General features: G+C 42.9%; 1 protein-coding gene across 1 annotated transcript in view; it reads right to left on the bottom strand.

Annotated features, from left to right (window-relative positions):
- Positions 1-309: 309 nt before the first annotated feature.
- The window catches only part of ADAM28 (ADAM metallopeptidase domain 28), a 42,555-nt gene continuing 23,602 nt past the window's right edge, over positions 310-19,262 (bottom strand). The window contains exons 11-25 of the mRNA XM_065584510.1: positions 18,376-18,506; positions 16,826-17,003; positions 15,173-15,262; positions 13,638-13,833; positions 11,195-11,297; positions 10,469-10,625; positions 8,988-9,068; positions 7,937-8,015; positions 6,245-6,347; positions 5,797-5,887; positions 5,210-5,275; positions 3,147-3,203; positions 2,862-2,939; positions 1,699-1,761; positions 310-692 (exon numbers count right to left, since the gene is read on the bottom strand). Coding sequence (XP_065440582.1) covers positions 660-692; positions 1,699-1,761; positions 2,862-2,939; positions 3,147-3,203; positions 5,210-5,275; positions 5,797-5,887; positions 6,245-6,347; positions 7,937-8,015; positions 8,988-9,068; positions 10,469-10,625; positions 11,195-11,297; positions 13,638-13,833; positions 15,173-15,262; positions 16,826-17,003; positions 18,376-18,506 — 1,506 coding nt within the window. The 3' untranslated portion in view covers positions 310-659. The remainder of the gene's footprint in view (positions 693-1,698; positions 1,762-2,861; positions 2,940-3,146; positions 3,204-5,209; positions 5,276-5,796; positions 5,888-6,244; positions 6,348-7,936; positions 8,016-8,987; positions 9,069-10,468; positions 10,626-11,194; positions 11,298-13,637; positions 13,834-15,172; positions 15,263-16,825; positions 17,004-18,375; positions 18,507-19,262) is intronic.

Consider the following 19,262-nt stretch of genomic DNA (forward strand, 5'->3'; position numbering starts at 1 on the left):
TTTGAAACATCAGGTATTGTTCACCACTGAAGGTAATGTTGGGTCATTGATCCAGCTACTTTGATGGTCCTTTAACTTTACATGTAGTTTGCAATTTACAGACTTTCCCAAATCTTAGACTATAGAATCATAGGACTGGAAGGGACCTGGAGAGGTCATCTAGTCCAGTCCCCTGCACTCATGGTAGGACTATTATTATTATAATATAAGGTATTATCTAGACCATCCCTGATGTGTTTGTCTAAGTTGCTCTTAAAAATCTCCAATGACAGAGATTCTACAGCCTCCCTAAGCAATTTATTCCAGTGCTTAACCACCACCCTGACAGTTAAGATGTTTTTTTTTAATGTCCAACCTAAAACATATACTGAGCTGGTTTAATAACTCACATATGGTCTACCCCTCAGTGCAGTTTGCTATTCCCCTAGCTTTTCATCAGGAAAGCCAGGAATGGCAGGCTGATGTCACTATCCAAGGACTACAACATTATTTGAAAAAACACATTTTCTTTCAAGGAAATTGCTAGTCCATTTACAAAAAAAAAAGTTATTGGCACTATCATCATTTCCCCTTGGCAAAGGCAGGAACCACAAGGTGAACAGAGATGGAAACAGTCCCTCAGAATGTCAGGAATCTCGATCAATTCTTCTTCAGTAGCTTCATACTCTGGGTTTGACTGGTGGTTTTAAAGCCTGAGTGAAAACAAACAAATGAACAAATCAAGTGACTGGCACAAGATTTTCCACAAATTCTATTCAGCATTGCACAATGTGGTGAGATGCATTGTGGGGGGGGGGTTCATATCTCTGTAGCCTCAGAATAGCCATTGCTGCAGATTCTAGACTTGATGGACAAATGGTTTGATCTTATATTCCAGCAACCCTATTAAGAGCCAGATCTCGTACCTTTACTCATTCTGAATGACACCTTACTCTGAGAATGGTCCCACTGAATCACATGTTGTATAAAATGCTCCTCAGCATGAGTAAAGGTAATTGAAATTTGGCCCACAGTTCTACAGAATAATTTTTGTATTGCAGTAGTACGTAGAGGCCCCATTATGCTAGACATTGTACTCATATATAGCAACATGACAGTCCCTGAATGAAAGAGTAATCATTCAAAGGCACCGACTCTGCAGAGACCTGTGCACATGCTGAGACTAGTCAGATGCTTAAAGTTAAGCATACAGAATAAGTCTCTGCAGGGTCAGAGCCTAGATCGCGTGCAGAGTAGTGCTGCTAAGATTCTGTACTTTTATCACAGGATTCAAACCTTTCACTGTAATGCAAACAGGAGAAGAAAATTAGAAAGTAAAAGCATTTTAAATACCAACTACTGGACTGTGCTGATAACAGTATTGACAGCTCTGTGTGTCCAAAAATCTTGGTTCTGCGCTGCTCCCCCATTTCTCCCCCCAAAGTAAGCAGACTGGATTCTCTTTGTCTTCAAATTTTTGAGCCTTTAAGGAGTCATGTTTTATATCACTTCTCCACAGCCATGAGTGCTAAAAACTTACTGTTTTTGAGTTTGTTGTAACATGACTCCAGGAGGATGGGCCTTGTGGAAAAAAATACCAGGAATCCTGCAGCTCACAGTGAAATCCTGAATTGGCAGCACTGTGTTAAGATTTATCTTGATCTCTATTTTGCCTTCAGTCATACTTGGAATATCATGTGTATGGTGCACTTGACTTACCTGTGGTGGGGGTGCAGGTTTGCCCTTAGGGACTGGTGAAGGAGTGGACTTCGTCTGTGCTACCTGTGACAAAAATATAGTTGTTTTCCTTTTAAAGTGAGTACAGAGCTGAGGTGCTATTGGGGTTCTCTCCCATATTTACCAAGACATTTCCAGAGACAAAAGGTAGATAAGCAAGTAGCATTGTGATCCTAAATATCTTTCCCCTACACACACAACAAATGTAAACAGACAGAAATACACGTCTTGATTCTGGAAAGCACTTAAGTATATGCTTAACTTTATGCATGGGATATAAATTCATCTCTATCAGCAAAGGGTGGTCAGTAGGGCTATTCAGCTACTTAAAGCCAGGCACGTGTTTGAGGCAATGACTGAGGAAAGCATCTCTATTCTGGATGGCACTTAAGCACATGCTGAACTTTAAGCATGTGCTTAAGTCCCATTTGAAGTCGATGGGACTTGTGCTTAACTTTAAACACATGCTTGTGCTTTGCTGAATCAAAACCTTAATGAAAAATCCTTGCTTGTGCAAGCAGTAGCGTTGACTATGATGGGATTACTAGCAGGAGAAGAAATCGCTAGTCTGAATAAGGACTGGAGGCTCAAGCCCTGTGACAGCAAGAGTTTGAGTGGTGGTTTGGTTGGGTATTTTGCTTTTTAGGCAAACTTCCTGGCCTTTTTCTCATTTACACCAATGGTGCCTTTCTACAGCTCTGTTAGTGCGATGTGGCCTTAGTGTAAATGCAAACCAGGCTCACTGTGTTTAAAATGATTTTCTCCTCAATTGTATTAAAAATTATCAATGACCTCTTCTCTTCAGTATATCTGAGGCCATTTTAGTGACTACTCAACCCGCTATACATAGGAACACTACAAAAATGGGACCTACCGAATCTATTAATTATTTGTATCACTAGCCATCCGAGTCATGGATCAGGACCCCACTGTGCTAGGTGCTTTACAAACACAGAACAGAACAAAAAGATGGTCCCATCCCCAAAGAGTTTACAATCAAATTAGCTTCCATCAGTTTTAACCATAAAACTAGAAACTGAAAACACTGGCTAGTGTCCACTACATCATGATTATATCACATGTGTAACTTGGTTAGATAAAATACATGAGAAAAGAATGGACCAGGATTATGGAAGTCTACTTACAGAATTGCCCATGCCTGGAGAAAAACTTGGTTTGGCAGTAGGAACTGGAGGTGGTGGAATGGTTGGCTTTACGATAGGCTGAAAAAGAAGAAAATAAAATGTTTGCTCTGAGATATTGTGCGTGAGAGAGAAAAAACATAAAGGCCTCTGTCCCTAATTCAGAATTGTCCCAACCTTACAAGTCTAGAGATGAAATCCTGGCTGCATTGAAGTCAAGAGGAGTTTTGCCATTGATTTCAATGGGACCAATATTTCACTCTTTAAATCCACTTACGAGGTTCTCACCATTTTTGTATTTTGGTGGATGGCTGGCCTGCCATTGGATCTCTCCTCTGGGATATTCTAGGGAGCAACAACAAGTTACAATATGTTAGTGTTGCAGAACAAAAAGGCATCTTACAGTTTTCTTGCAGACAGCATGCTGAACTATTAACATCAAACAGCTGAATATAGCACAGATTGTAGTACTTGACATCTAGGACGCTACTGATAAAACTTATCTGTTTCCCCAGGCTTTTACCAGAGGGGATGTGGTGGCAAATTGAAGTTGGAGTTTTTGTCCTGGTCTTCTCTTTAATCCTTTGGAGCTGACGTATCTGTTTAACTATTTGTGTTTTTAATTGCTTTATAATTGATGAGCATGCACCTGAAGATGGGAGAGGGGTCTTTTTATAAATATCAAGATAAATCCGATCCAATAAGCATTCTTTAAGGTGTATGCTCTGCCTGCAGCCTTAAACCTTCAAATCTATGAACTCTAATCATTGTAGCGCCGAGATTATTTTGCTCTGGCTCAGATGTCGCCACTAGAGATGGGCCTGAAACACACAAATTTGGATTGGGAGGGGGGAAGGGGCACAAATTTCCCAAACCGTTAGGGATTGTTTAGATCTAGAGCTTTGTTTTGGGCCCATTTCTAATCACAATAGGGCCAATCCTGAAAGATACAAATCACCTACTTCGTGATGCTGAGCGTCCATGAGTAGATGATGCGGCACTAAGCATTTTGTGGAATCAGGCTCAGTGCTCAGTCTTGTCTCTTGGCCAATATTTACAAAAGCCTTATTAAAGTGGCATGGCTTTGTATATTGAATCTACCCAAAGGACTTGCCTAGGAGGCAAATGGAAGTCTTTCCATCGTGTCAAGCTCTTATAGCTCATAGGTGGCCTCATAGCAAACTCATGAAGGTGCACAGAAACAAGTCCATCAAACAGACAAACAGAAGACTTGCATAGATATACTGTGGAATTGAAAATTGGTGTAGGAGTCTGTAGACCTGGGATGCTTTGCAGTTGTGCATATATTGGATCAGTAGCATATGCTTTGCAGTTGCGCATATATATATATATAATGGATCAATAGCATATCAAAATATGTGATGATAATCTTTTACTCTCTGAGGCCTATTCTTCCATGATATGCACATGCAAGTCCCCTGTTAGCATTAATGGGAGTTGGACACCCATCATCAAAGAGGAAAGATCTCCAAAATGTATTGAAGTATATTAGAGCTAAGCAAAACTGGTAGCAATTTTTGCACAAGGTATATTTGTATTTGTTTCTAGTGATTTCACACCCATTACATTTTTCTTTCCCGCAAAATTTAAAGAAATTACTATCTCTGCATCAAAAGCTTAAGATTTCTATGTTAGACTTTTTGAATTTTGAAAGGGTCCGTTTTCCTGTGAAAACTTTGAAACCTGGCAAACTTTTCTGTGAAATGGGCTCCGTTCTTCAGCAAAATGAGAGAAGCACTAAAAGGTTGAGAGCATTTTCACCTTTTCTTGTGCATATATCACCTACTTCTGATGTACACCCACTGCTGCTAGCAATTAAAGGCCAGATAGGAGCTCACAAGCTCTCACTGTTGGGCAGCTATTCAGTTATTTTCTCAGTTGCGAGTTCTTTGTTCCTGACTGAGCAAATTCCTTAGGCATATGCTTAACGTTAAGCCTATGAATAGTCTCATTGAATAAGCAGATAATGAACAGATTGGCTAAGTAGGTACATGAGTGCTTTGCTAGACTGGGATCTATAATCCTGGGATGAGTTGCCAGTGCCCATTTTGCAAGGAATGCGTTTGTTTGGATATGAATATATTCTAGACAGCAGGTGTGGGCTGCATTATTCCCTCTTTCTAACCATCTATGTTAGCCCTGAAACAACACAGAGGGGCCTGATTCAATGTCCACTGACATCAGTGGAAGTCAGTCCACTTTCCATGGACTTGGGATCTGGCCCCAGCGGGGGCTGACCATTACATCCCTTTGAATGCTGTGTTCGGCTTTATCAAAAATAAAATTGTTTTTTTTTTTTTTTAAAGAAAACAGTCTCCAGTTGTGCTTACAACATAGACTTGTGGCTTGTTTGCCTGGCGTGGAGGAGTGGGAAGGAGGAATCTTGTGTCGTGGACCTGAAAACAGGAAAAGAGAAGCAATTTGACATGAGCCTTACTTTAAAATCTTTATCTTGCTTATTGATTTTGCTCGCAGCCCCCCACTCCAGACTGACAAAGTACAGAAATTAGACTCTAAGCCAACTGGTCTACCCACTAAGCTGCACTCACACCCTACCAAAGCTGGGAACGGAACTCAGGAGTCCTGATTCCAAGCACTCTGCTCTAATCACTAGATTAATCTTTAGACTCAGGCCCTTATTAATTATAGAAGATTGGGGTTGGAAGAGACCTCAGGAGGTCATCTAGTCCAATATCCTGCTCAAAACAGGACCAGCACCAACTAAATCATCCCAGCCAAGGCTTTGTCAAGCCAGGCCTTAAAAACCTCTAAGGATGGAGATTGCACCATCTCCCTAGGTAACCTATTAAGTAACTGCAGATAAGTTTTGAAATTTTAGCCATTCTATTACAGTGATGCGATAATATATGTGGTGCACCAAGCAGTCTGTAACTCAACCATACATCCAGATTCTCACCTCCTGGACAGGTGCAGCATTCGGTCTTCTCTTCTGTTCTTGCCCTGAGAAGCCTTGGTTTGTCTCTCCAGATACACCTCTGCTCTGGCCACTACAAAGACATTCCATGTGACTTATAATTTGCACTTCGGTTTGTATGTGTTATCTCAATTGTCTTAAAAAAAGAGGCATTGTACCATGGAAAGCATTCCGCATGTTGAGTTTAAATAGCTGACTTACTACTGACTTATATAGCAGTTTACTTTTTTAAAGAGCAATGTATGGACATTAATTAGTCCTGAGAGGTCAGGGTGAGACCATGGCATTTTCAGGTCCCGGGGTTGACATCTCACATCCTTCCTGCACAGTTCAGAGAAGCCTGTGGGAGCTAGGAGCCCATCTCCTACTGAAAAGCTCCAGCCTAAATTCCTTCAAGATTTTTTTGATTCCAAAAGGATAAACATGGTACCTCTGAGCTTGCTTCTTCTTAGTGTTTCGGTAGCGGATGATTAAAGCAGCACTTATCACAATGACGGCAAGGGCAGCTAGCACACCGGCAATGATGGCGAAATCTGCAGAGATGATACATTGCAACATGTGACTGTTTCTCAACAACACTGAGAGGTAGCATAGGCATGTAGATATGGCCGCCTCATTTTCCTACGGTAAGGGCTTTCTTAAGGCTAAATTGTGTTCCTGTCACAAGCAGCCACATGAGGGAGACAGACTCCACTCTGTTCTTCTGCATGACTATGTAGTGCTGTGTCTAGCTGAATCCTGGGTCTAGGCATGTAAGGGGAGAACAAGAATTGCATGTCTGCTCGATATTCACTCATCACCTCCCAAGGGAGATGGGCGGAAGGTTGGAGAGTAGATCAGGACATTGTGTCAGCCAGAGGGCTGCCAGGGGGAGGAGGATGTGTCACAGAAAAGGCTGACGCAGCATATTGCTCCAACCAATGAAAGATGGAAGTCCAGAGAAATGGTGATTTGGAGTGGTGTCTCTGAGACACAATTTTCCGTCTCCCCAGTGCCTCTCCTGCAGATGTGTAATGTCAGATTGTCGGTACTGGGAGCTCAGCCTTCAAGCTCAATCTCGCACATAATGACCTTAAAAAGCTTCCTATTCAATAACACAAGTTGGGGAGAGGGCAGGTGAGGACTTAATAAAATTCAGTATGTTTGGGTGTTTCTGTCTTCAAAGCACTTTACACATACTAATCCTCACAGCGCCTCTGTGGGACTCTGGACCAAATTCAGAATTGGTGTAGAAGGCTTTCCTCTAACCAACCACAATGGGTATGCAGCTGCTTACACCAGTTCTGCATGTGACCCCCTCTGACTGCAATTTAGCTTTTTATTTTGTTGTAGATACTTGAAGGCAGGAATGAGTCATCTTCACTGCTTAAAAAGGTGTTTCTACCATGGGGTGACTAACATATTAGCTATCCTGCTGTAAAGTTCTAGTGGAGAAAACGCACCGTAGTTTTACCACGAGGCAAAATTACGGGAAGTCAACTGTAGGCAAGCGGTTTAGCGTTGTCCTCACCTAGCTACTCTGTGGTAAAAACTACAGGGAGATGGTCTCTACCAGGATTTTACAGGTGTAAAAAACACATTTTAAAGCAGTGAAGACAGAGCCTCCTTCCTTCCCCTCCCTCCGCGATGTGCCAATTCTTTAGGGCTATCAAAAATAACAGCTTTTGTTAGTTACTCAAATAAGCAGCTATGACAGACATGCAGAGAGCAGATACGTGGGGAAAGAAGGTGCTGTCTCCTGGTCTACACTAGGAACTTAGGTTGGTATAACCGTGTCACTCAAGGCTATGAAGAATCCACACCCCTGAGCAAGATAGTTAAACCAACCTAACTCCTGGTATAGATAGCACTAGGTCCATGGGAGAATTCTCCCATCAACCTAGCTACCGTCTCTCTGGAGGTGGACTACCTACCCTGATGGGAGAACCCCTCCCATCGGCATAGGTAGTGTCTTCAGTGCTGCAGTGTTTTAAGTGTAGACAAGCCCTTATGGTCATAGCTTCAGCTGGTGCAAATCCCTATTGTTTCACTAAAGTCAGTGGAGCTGTGCAGCTCACACCAGCTCGGTTTGGCCCACAGTTTATAGTCTGACCAGTATCTCACTTTATCACAGCCTACTCACATTGAACTGTTGTAGAGCTATCGCAGTTGGGTGGTGCCCATCCTTCTTCACACTGGCATACCAGTTCATGGTCACACACCTAAGGAAACAGAGGTCTGATATTAGTCTTTAAATCAGGGTCAAGAGAGTGAAGAAGCTGGCTTAATGCCAGTGGCTAGTGTTAATCCACATTCTTACCAGTGTAAGAACAGAATTTGGCCCATTATACAGAAGTATATCAGGCCTGATTGAAAGCCCATTGAAGTCAATGGGGATCTTTCCACTGCCTTCAGTGGGCTTTGGATCAGGCTTCCAATGATGGTCCCACTGCAGTGAAGTGTAAAATTCCTATTCAGATGGATGAGAAGTTAGCTCACGTAATCATAGTACTGACTTCTTACAATGCACATTCACAGGCCTGATTCTCCACTCTCTTGCACCTCGTACAGTCCCGTAACCCTATGCAAAGCCAATGCAGAGTGCTCCATGTCCATCTTCATGGCATTTTACACCAATGTAAATTACTACACAAGGTGTGTGGCAGCAGAGAATCAGGTCCTACATCTCTAGACCTCTGAGCACTTTATAAAGGAGGGTAAGGCCTGGTCTACGCTTAAAATTTAGATCTCTCTAACTACATTGCTCAGAGGTGTGAATTTTTCCCAGGGATAGAGCCCAGGTCTCCTTCCTTCCATCCAGTTTGCTACTCCAGGACTATGTTCCCTCCTAAAAATCATTTATGCTATCATTGTATGTGATCTCCTAAGCAAAGGTACTGATATATTAGTGGGTTACACATGCTCCTGTGAAACCATAATTTGTTAGTCTCTAAGGTGCCACAAGTACTCCTGTTCTTTTTGCGGATACAGACTAACACGGCTGCTACTCTGAAACCTGTGAAACCATAGGAAGTTTCGGACTCGGTTCATTTGGATTCTTTCATTTGATCACACGTTCCCAACCCCCTGGACTTAAAAAAATCCTATAGCTGTTACTGTAACATCATAACTGGGCTTTAGTTCACACACAAGAGCTTTTCTTAGTGTCATTGGCAATAAGACTCAAATCTTACAGCATGGCCATTGCACTTGGCGGAACAGTTGGTTGACTTGTAGGCTCTCTCGATATCAACACATTGTCCCTTGCTGCACACCTGAAATGCAAAGTGCATGTGTGATCAACAAGAAGGGACTTTCAGCTTTCATAAATTGCATCACAATGTAGTAATTGTCTCAACTATAATGTGGCGAGTAGTGTAAAGGGGCATTAAAGTGTGTGTACAAATGTATTTTACATAGACGTAACGGGTCCTTAATAGAACTAAGAATCAGACACTGTATAAAGAAAAACAGTGTGATTCTCAGTTACACCAAGACCACTCTACACTGCTACAGCAGTTTAAAAGGGTGTTAAAGTGGGAGTCAATTATATTGACTCCACATTTCAAGCTACAGCAGCATACAGGGGAGTTCATGTAAATGAAAATTGGGGCCCAAAGCGTTATTTTATTGTACCTAGGGTTGGTAGAAATGTTATGAAACTGGAAATTTTGATGTCATTTTTCATTGAAACTTTGAATTGTGAATAGGTTACTAAAAAGGGAAAATGTGTGTTTATATTAATATCCCCCTTCCCTGTTTTCCAAACCAGCTTTGACTCTGGCTAAGAGGTGTTACTAAATCTTTTATATATCGTGTGCTGAGTTTGTACAGCACCTAGCACAATGGGGTTCTGGTCTGTGACTAGGGCCCTGAGAAACTACCCCAATACAGCATCCTCACATTTATCTGAATAACCTGGGCTGGGGGGGCCACAGATTTTATTTGGATAATCAGGTGTTGGGATAATCAAGATGGCAGCCTTTCATCCCAGTGCCCTTAGTGCTCTCTCTTGCAGTCGGAAACAGCTGGACAGGGTATAGACTTTGCTGTAATCACAAGTCCCGCGGCCCCGTTCCCCCCGGCCAGAGCGTGGCAAGTCCCGCGGCCCCGTTCCCCCCGGCTGGAGCGCGGCAATCCGAAGTGCCGCCGAAGACTCAGAGCACCACCTGGTGAGTACAAGCCCCACGAATCGGCCCCGCACTTGCTAAAGCCAGCCTTACCAGCGGCTGGGCAGGGGGTTCCACTGGGGGAGAGGGGTGCGTGCATTCCAGCTGCTGGGCAGGGTGGCTAGCTGGGGGTTTGCACACAGGCAGTTGTTTTGGGGTTTGGGATGAGGAAGAGATTTGGATAATGCAGAGGTGTGAATAAATGGGAGTAACATTCTTATGAGCTTTAGACACCTTAGACTCCACATGTCCCATTAGTAACTTTATCCCAGTGCAGACTGTAAAATGCGACCAAATCAGAAGGTAGCACTTTTAATGTGTACAGGAATAAATGATGGCACAAAGAGTGAGGTAGTAGAAAATCAGACTTTACGCAGTTGAGTCACCTTGAATATGACTTTTAAAAGTCCTTTTTGTCTTGTAAGAGTGTCTGTGATTATAAACAAGAAACAACTAACGAAACAAATGGAAAAGAAATGACGGGCATAAAAACTTCTTTCACTAACCATTCCATTGCCACATTTAGTTCCAGCAGCGACCATGCCTGTGTCTTCATTATTGTCGTTGGGAAAACTGCCTTTACATGTGTCAAAAGATAGTAGGTTTCCAGCTGTAGGCATTTGTGAACCACCAGTACAGAATAACTTCCCACACTGTATATCTCTGTGAGGAAAACAAGAGCTTATTTTCTAGAATAATGTCAGAGCACAGCAAAACTCAGGGATATGCCATATCCCTGAGTCCACACACAGACTAGAACTGAAATAACTAAAGATTTGAATAATAACCCATGTTATTTCAGCTCCAGTTTGTGTGTAGACAAGTCCTGGTGCTCAATTCTCACTGACTTCCATGGGGAATTGAGGCTGCTCACAGTACTTTGCAGGACAGAATGTTTAATTTAACTGAAACCCGCTTCAGATTCTCTTCGGGTTCATTCTTCCCTACTCAAAAGCTTCTCTCTCTCTGACTGATCTCACTCTAGTTTATTATGCACTCTTTACCTGAATCAGAATTGTATTTAGAAACTGTACTTTTCTTTCTTCATCAGAAACTGCCCTGCTTTACTGCAACCTCCAGCTTAAAAAGAGAAAAACAAACCAGCCCCAATATGAAAGGAAGAGCTGTTAGAAGAGAGTTCTCCTAGTTTCTTGCCTCTTCATATGGACATGAATTACCTCTGTTTCCTAGAACCCCATAGACTTCAATGAGGTAAGTACTTTTTTGCTTACTTTTTTGCACAGGGGATGAATGTGCCGTTCCCCTTTTTGCAGTGTCCATAATAAACTCCGTTCTGGTTAGTCGTATAACAAGAGTCTACAGCTACTGTAGCACCTAGGAAGGAGGCAAAGAAGACAGACAATCTATGAAGAGCATGGAAAACAGTATGCCATGGGCCAGATCCTCTGCTGATGGAAAAGTGGTGGAACTCCATTGACATTGCCAGCTGAGGAAATGATCTATTCTGTTGACATCACACATACGTCTAATCGGATTTGCAGTGGCACATCACACAAATGAATCCTGCACTATAGCAGCACCCATGATGTTCTAGGTGCTAGCATATCTCTGTAAGAAATAGACGAGAGGGATAAAGTACATTCAGATCAGTGAGTGTATGTATGGCCAGAGGGCATGGCTGGGACACGCCAATCCCCAGCTTTTCATTTTGACTCCTTGAGGCCCGTGGTGTAACTTCAGGTGGCTCTAGATTACGCTGGAGGACCAGGCTAGTTGACAAAGTTTAGGGGAGGGCAAAGGTGAGCTTTATGCCCCTCTGTTCTCTGCCTCACCCCCAACCTGCACTGTCTGTTCCTTGCACATAGCTGAGGATCCGGTCCCATGTAAACCTATATAAATGCGGGGGTGCATGGCTGTAAATGAGGGCAACGTTTGCAGATAAGCCTTTAGTGCCTGAAACTGTGAGGTGGGCATGGTCCAGTGAATAGGGCACTGGAGTGTAAGTCAGGAGGCCTTAGGTCTATTCCCAGCTTGCCACTGACCTGCTGTGTGGCCTTGGCCATGTCCCTACCACTCTCTGTACCTCTGCTGCCCCTGGGTTTGCATTGCCTATTTTGACTATAAGCTCTTTGGAACCGGGACTCTCTCTTACTGTGTGTTAGCCCAGTGCCCTGCACATTGGAGTTGCTAAGTGTGATGAAATTAATAATACCCAGTGAAGAGCAGCTGACACTTCTGAGGGCTGGGTTTTAAGACAACAAGCACAATATGCTTATGATCTAAAGATTAATTTGAGTTCTTTGTCTTCTAAAACATCATCAGTAATGATGCAGTTGGAACCTAGTTTAGAATTTGTTGATAACAAGCAAGGGAGAATGGCATCTTGTTTGCTCTCCCTGCCCTGTAGTGCCACAAAAACAATTTTTTGATTATTAAGTAAAAAGGGAGCATGATCATCATCATCACATCAGTGTGAAAACAGAGAGATTTCTTCAATTTATCATGTAAATAATTCCCCACTCAGTCCCTGGCTACCTTTTTTCCAATGTTGTGCAAAAGAGGAATTGTTTTCCAACTTCCTCTTTCCCCAGAAACGCATATTAAAAAGTGTCTGAAATGGGGCACTGAGCTTATGAAACTGGTAGGGATCATCTGATGCAATGGCGGTGTAAAAATACTAGATTAAGCACACACGACACAACAATCAAAAAAACCCCAACGGAATGAAATCTTTAAAGCTTTCTTCCTCCTTTTTGGGGGGAGGAGGGGAGGTGTGTGATAAACCAGCTGCAAATACTGAGGGTTTCTCTACAAAGAAAAGTTAGTGGGGAGTGAGCTAGGGTGTGAATTTAAAGCCCAGTAGCTACTCTGCACTAATTCCCTGTGTGGACATACTTACTCCGCATTGAGGTTGCCTTTGGTACTTATCTACATAGCCCCACAGTTTGGACTACAATACGGTGCTATAGCTCTCCTGCGTCGACACCGTTGGCACAAACAAAAAGATACCTAGTTCGTGATCCTGGACCTTTTAGTTCACGCTGGAAGTGTCCACATGGGGCAGTTACAGTACAGCACACTAATGCATGCTAATAAACACTGCAGTTCACACCCCGGGAGTCTGAAGCCCGGCCACCATCAACCATTTGACCTACCAATAGGGTGCAAGAAAAACTCCGTGGCTTGTACACACAAGCACTCAAGGAACCTCAGTACCAACAAATCTGTGCTGAGGCATTAAGACAGAAAAGGGAAGTTAATTTCACTGCACTCTCTCTCCCTTTTTTTAAGGAAGTATTAATAGATTTCCAAAAAGCTTCTGTGGGCTTTGTTTTCTAAATGAATGTGACTATGAGAAAAGGAGATTAACCAGGTTCTCCAATGGAAGAAAGGCTTAAAACTACCCAGCCCCTTCATGCCTTATACACATGTTTTGCCATGCTGGGAAAGTGGTAATTGAATACTTGCAAAAACCAGTTAATCCTGATGATAAACCAGGCTGACAAAGTAAATACAGGGCTGTAAATACAGCCCCCTCCACAACAGGTGGAATGTTAAGACTCTAGGACTACACCTGCATAACTTCATAGCACAATTATATTGACGTATTGGCTCCCATTCTCAAAATGTACTTGACAAATTGTCACACATCTGTCCTAAACTACCCCCCTCACCTTAAACAATCTGATTAATTTAATGACAGCATCCACTCACCTGATCCCCAAAGAGCAATGCATTGGCTCAGCAGGGTGGGGCATTTCCCCATGTAACAATAACCCTGGCCATCTCTGCAAGGGTATCCATTGACTCTGAATCGATCCACTGGGCACTCGTGGGACCGGCCAGTACACAGCTCGGGCAGGTCACAGTCATGCTTTATAGGTCGGCAAAGAGTCCCTGCTCTTTTAAGCTGTAGCAGAGAGAGAGCGCAGTGGTCTTAGGCATGCCATTCCCCCAAGTCATTTAAAATACCCAGCAATGGACTTACCCCAGGGTTGGACAGGACTTAAAAGTCTCTCATGGTCTGAACACCCATGTTACCCATTAAGAGCAAAGGGTGAGTTTGGTGTATCTGAAAACCAGGCCACCTGGAACCAATTGTGCAGTCCTTCCATGCATGCCTCCCTCTCTCATTGAAACTAGTAGAACTTCCAATTCCCAGAGAAATCAGTGGGACTTGTGCATATATATATAACGACTGCATCATTGGGCCCTTTCATGGAGCCTGCTAATCAATGACATTGGCAGGCATCCTATAAACTCACTGGTGCTAGCTATAAAATGCTTCTAGCAAGTGATCTTTAAGAGTCATGTGCCATTGCTCTGAAACACCTAATATAATTTCCAGGGAGAGGATTACTTTAGCTTTGGTGCAGATCAGTTATTTGCTGGCTACTGTTATTTCCAATGAGGTTCAGAGATATCCCGGGTTAAGCAGCAACCGCCGTTTTAAAGAAGGCTGGAAAAAAATAAGCTACATCATACTATGAGAATCAGAGATGTGGCAAACCCAGCACAATGGGTGTTAATAATAATGCAAATAAACTACTTTGCGTTTTATAGCAAAAGGTACTCGGCATATCACACAGGGACAGCCATGGGGCTTGCCGGAGTGGCAATGATGCATTGTGTACCTCCTATGCTCTCCCCTACACACCTTTTCTAAGCACTCCTGGCTGTGTTATGGCTAAGTTAGACTGCAAGCTCTTTGGAGAAGAGCCCTGTGATTATTTAGTTGTCCTTAACATACCATTGCCACCCATGACTTAGTAGGAAGGATATAAGGGAAATGGATGATCTTGTGGTTAAGGGACAAGCATGAGAGTCAGATGTGGATCTTATTCCCTTCTCTTCCACAGCCACACTGCATGAATTACATAAACTTTCTGGGCCAAAGCCTCAGCAGGTGTAAACTAGGGTGGTTCCACTGACTTCAATGGAGCTATGTCAGTTTATACTAGCTGAGAATCTGGTGCTCCATGCATCAGTTTACCTATCTAGAGAGATGAGGCAAACAGGAATGTTGGGAGGTTAAGTTAATTAACATCAGGTTGAATTAATCAATATCAGTGGAGCGCTTTGAGGTACTCCCCGTGGAAGGTGCTTGAGAAGTGCAAAGTATGATTATTGTTACAATGCTGCATCAATGATAAATAATAGCCATTGTTCCATTTTAAAGGAGTCCTCTGGCTTTGCGCAAAAACACCACCAAAATGTGAAGAAATAGCTGAGAGCAAAAGGGGTCTCACTTGGCAGTTTTCACAGCACTCTCCAAATGCACATTTGACATTCGGCTTCAGCTTGCACGTTGCAGCTTCACAGCAGTTATTTGTGCATTCCTGTGAAACAATAACAGAGAAAGTTATGGGCACGGTACAGTGCTCTGTATTTTGTTTTTTTTTCCCAGTAGCACATTTCTGATAGGACAGCCTGTACTTCGCTTAAAGAGAGATCGAGACGCATTTGTACAACACGTATCTAAAATGGCTTTACGGCAAAGCAAACTGATACTAATCATTCTTTAGGAGGATTGTGCGTGACAACGAAGCATGCTTGATTATAAAACTCCAGAATCAAGTGGTGCAGGGAACGGCTGATTTTTTTCTTTCTTCTTAGGCACAGATCACATACAGCTCTTCCTTATTGTAACTGAATCAGCTTACAATTCAGCTCCACCTCACCACTCAGCTTTCTGCTGTCCCCCAACACACACATTCTGCCTTGACAATCAGCTGGAAACGCGGTGTTCTTAGAAATATGTTTCCACATAGCTGTTTTTGTGGCCCTAATGACTGTACTGTGTGTCTTGTGGCATTTGAATGGATATTCCATGGAAAAATGCTACTGAAGCATATTCTGGCAGAAGTTCATTCTGGGAGCGAGCAAGAAAATTCTTTCATTTGGGTCGGCCTTGATTCTTCCAGCTATACTTCAGAAGCACGTAAAACCCAATAAGCTGTAATGCTGGCTTAATTGAAGATTAGGGTTAATTTAAGGTGCATTCTGAGCTCCCTAAGGCAGCACTGACTGAAGCTCCCCCTTTGCAAGACTGGTAACCTTCCCTCCTGCAGAGTTCCTCTGCTTCTCAGGGTTGAAGACAAAGGGCCTCGTTTTCAATTACACTACCGTGTAAAGGAGCCTTAATGTTGGGGTAATTGCGAAGTGGATGGAAAATGCTACCAAATCAGCACACCTCCCAACACTGCCAGTGGCTAAAGTGGGACAGGTCCTGCCCCCAGAGGTGGGATACTGGTGCGGAGGACGATGGGGGCGGAACGGGGGAGCTGCAAGTCCATCCTGCACTCACTCAGCACTGGCAGCACCTGCAGTTCCTGTCCTGCAGGGCTGGCTGGGCTTGGCTCCAGTGGTCTGAGCACATGCCTGGTTTATGGAAGGGAGGGGGTGTGAAAGGCCAGTGAAGGGGCAAAGCTGGGAGTGAGGAGAGAATGGGAGAGTAGGGAGGGGAGAGGCTGCCAGGGAGAAGAAGGGGGACGGGGAGCAGGTCATAATACTTGCAGCCCAGAATGGGAAGCCAAGCCCAGAGTCGCTTTAACTGGGAACAGGGGCATTTGTGAGTTAAAATGAACAGCCCCATGAAACCTGGGACGTTGGAAGGTATGAAGCAGAGTAGTAGCATTTCATAACCTTGTTGCACTGGGCTAAATGGCTACACAAAGGGCAGAGCAATAGAGAATCTGGCACCTTCTCTGCAGCTTGGAGTTTTCTGCACCCTCAAGTAGCAGAAAGTTTCAGATGTCTCCCAAGACCTCTGGACAATCAGGGGTTACTTGTAGAAGAGTGAGGTAGACTTAAAAAACAAGGCTACGTTCAAAGAGCCAGAAGCTTCTCTAGGGTTTCTACCTCTCGATAAATATTATTTTTTCACAACTATTCATAGGTACCTCTGGAGTTCCACAGTCACATTCTTCTCCTTTCTCTACAAAGTTGTTCCCACAAACAGGGGGTGCTACTATGTCTTTCAGTGCCGGCATATTGGTAATGCATACTGGTGTTCGGTCCAAAATGTATTTCTGAAAATCCTGGAGGCTGCATGCAGTAAAATCCTTGGGGATGTTGTAGCTGCATAGATGAATCAACATGATTTCAGTGACAACTAATTACCCTCTCTGTGTGTTGTTGTGTATAGGATATGAATGAAATGAATGCCCTCGTCCCAATTAATCAAATACAGTAGTTTCCCCAAATACTCTTAAAAACCTGAAACATTTAATTTAATTTCTGGGCGTTTACAAATATTTTTGCTGGGGTGAAAAAGTAAAAAACAAAAACAATTATTTTTTTTTTGGAGATACTGCCAACATGGAGAGATCATCATCTTAGATCATAAATTCCTAGCTCTATAAGACCAATGTGATACAGTGGTTACTTCTGGCACCTGAAGTACCCAGTTTTCCCTACTATGGTCCTGTGGCAGCAAGATTAATCGGGGATCTCTATGTCTCAACCACCAACATCTTAAAGTCTCAAATCAGTGTTGAATAGTTTGACCTCAGGAAGTTCTCCTCCTCTCTTACTGGAGTTTTGGCACATGGACTAAAGTGGCAGGATTTTTTTTTTCTTTTTTTAACCAAAAATATATTGCCTCAACCACCCATGCTTCAGACATGAAAAAGGAGGAGAAAAATAACATAACAAAAGGGGAGAGAATAAAGGACGTGTGGTTGTAAGAGAAACACTGGTGAAACAATTGAAGAGAGAGAGTGGGAGGCGTACACAGAATGAAAAGCCACATTCCTAGAGGAGTCAAGCTTGGTCTACACAAATTGTAATCAGCTGGGATCTGATTCAAAGCCCGTCTACATCAATGGGAGTCTTTATGCCGACGTCAGTGGGCCCTGGATGAGTTGAGTATAGATGGGATCACTGACAGAAGTGCGGCAAACCCACATTAACTAAATGCTGAGAAAAGAGCAATTCTGCAGCTAAACACAAACAAAAGGAAGTGAACCATCATCACGAGTATAAAGGGAAGTTAATCTTAAGCAAGCCTCTGTGGGAACTGTGAATATTGATGTCTAGGAGAAGTGGGTTACATAAAATTGTACTGGAAACCTCAGGGATGCTTTCAATTGGCTGCTTATTGGAGAGGCAGGTACCTAGGGCAGGTCTCTCTATAAGAGAAATCCACTTAAGTTACAAGCAAGATTTTCAGGATCTGAAACAGGATATGCAAAGACTGGGTAAGTTCTGTCTCACCACAAACACATGAAGAGTCATGCTTTCTGGGCGCATCGTTTCACACGGTATAGTTATTGTAAGTGTTTGTGGCAGAGTTGACAGATCCATTTCAACAGTACACTCTGAGCCTTATCCAAAATGAAGCGAATGGAAAGACTCCCATTGACATCAGTGGGCCTTGGATCGGGCCCAGCTGTATTTTAAAGCACTCATAGGCTTTGTCGTTCCCTTATTGCAGATGCAAATGCCTCACCTGAGTTGTGCTGCCATGATACAAGATCCAGAATTGCATTTGCAGAAGCTAGTGTCATGATTCATGCCAAAATTATGCCCCATCTCGTGTGCCATGGTGGCTCCAATTGAAATTGAATTGGAATTATGGTCCTGAGGTGATGGGAACAATAGAACTGTCAGTTATTTCTATAAGCCTGCAAGCCGATATTGAACAGAGCACAGCATAAGAGAAATGACATGGCTAAGAAATCGGAATCCCAAAATAAATATCCCCAAATGCAGAAGAACTGGCTATTTTACTTTGTATAAACCTGGAAAGGGATTTTTTTTAATTGTTTAATAATTGCATCTTAATTAGAAAGCAACAAAATTATTTAGCTCAAAATTCTCTCTCCATCTGTCTTTCTAGACTGGAATTTTCAAAAGAGTCTTAAGACTAGAAACTATACCAGTACAGTTAAAGCAGTAAAACTCTTTGCCTCCCTTCAGTGTGGATGCAGTTAAACTGGTATACAAGTGCTTATGCCAGGATAGCTTATTCTGGATCAGGAAGTGAAGCAAACTATAGCAAAACATGGCATCTTTATACCAATATACCTGTATTCAGACTAGGGTTTACACTGGAATACCTATATCAGGGGAAAAAATCACACCCCCAACTGACCTAAGTATATTCTTAGTGTATACCAGGCCTAAGAGAGATAGGCGGACATTTTTTATTGAATTGTAATAGGAATTAGGCACTTAAATCCCTTAAACTTCTTTGAAAATCCCGGCCCCTCTCCCTCTGTCTATCACATCTAACACTGTAATACGTTTACATGTTATTAAATGATGTGTGGTAGGGAGAAGTGATAAGGGGTAAAGAGAACGACTCTTGCTAGGGGTGATTCATGTTTTTTATAT

The sequence above is a fragment of the Chrysemys picta genome, chromosome 2 (genome assembly GCF_011386835.1).
Source record: "Chrysemys picta bellii isolate R12L10 chromosome 2, ASM1138683v2, whole genome shotgun sequence".
In the NCBI taxonomy this organism is placed as follows: Eukaryota; Metazoa; Chordata; order Testudines; family Emydidae; genus Chrysemys; species Chrysemys picta.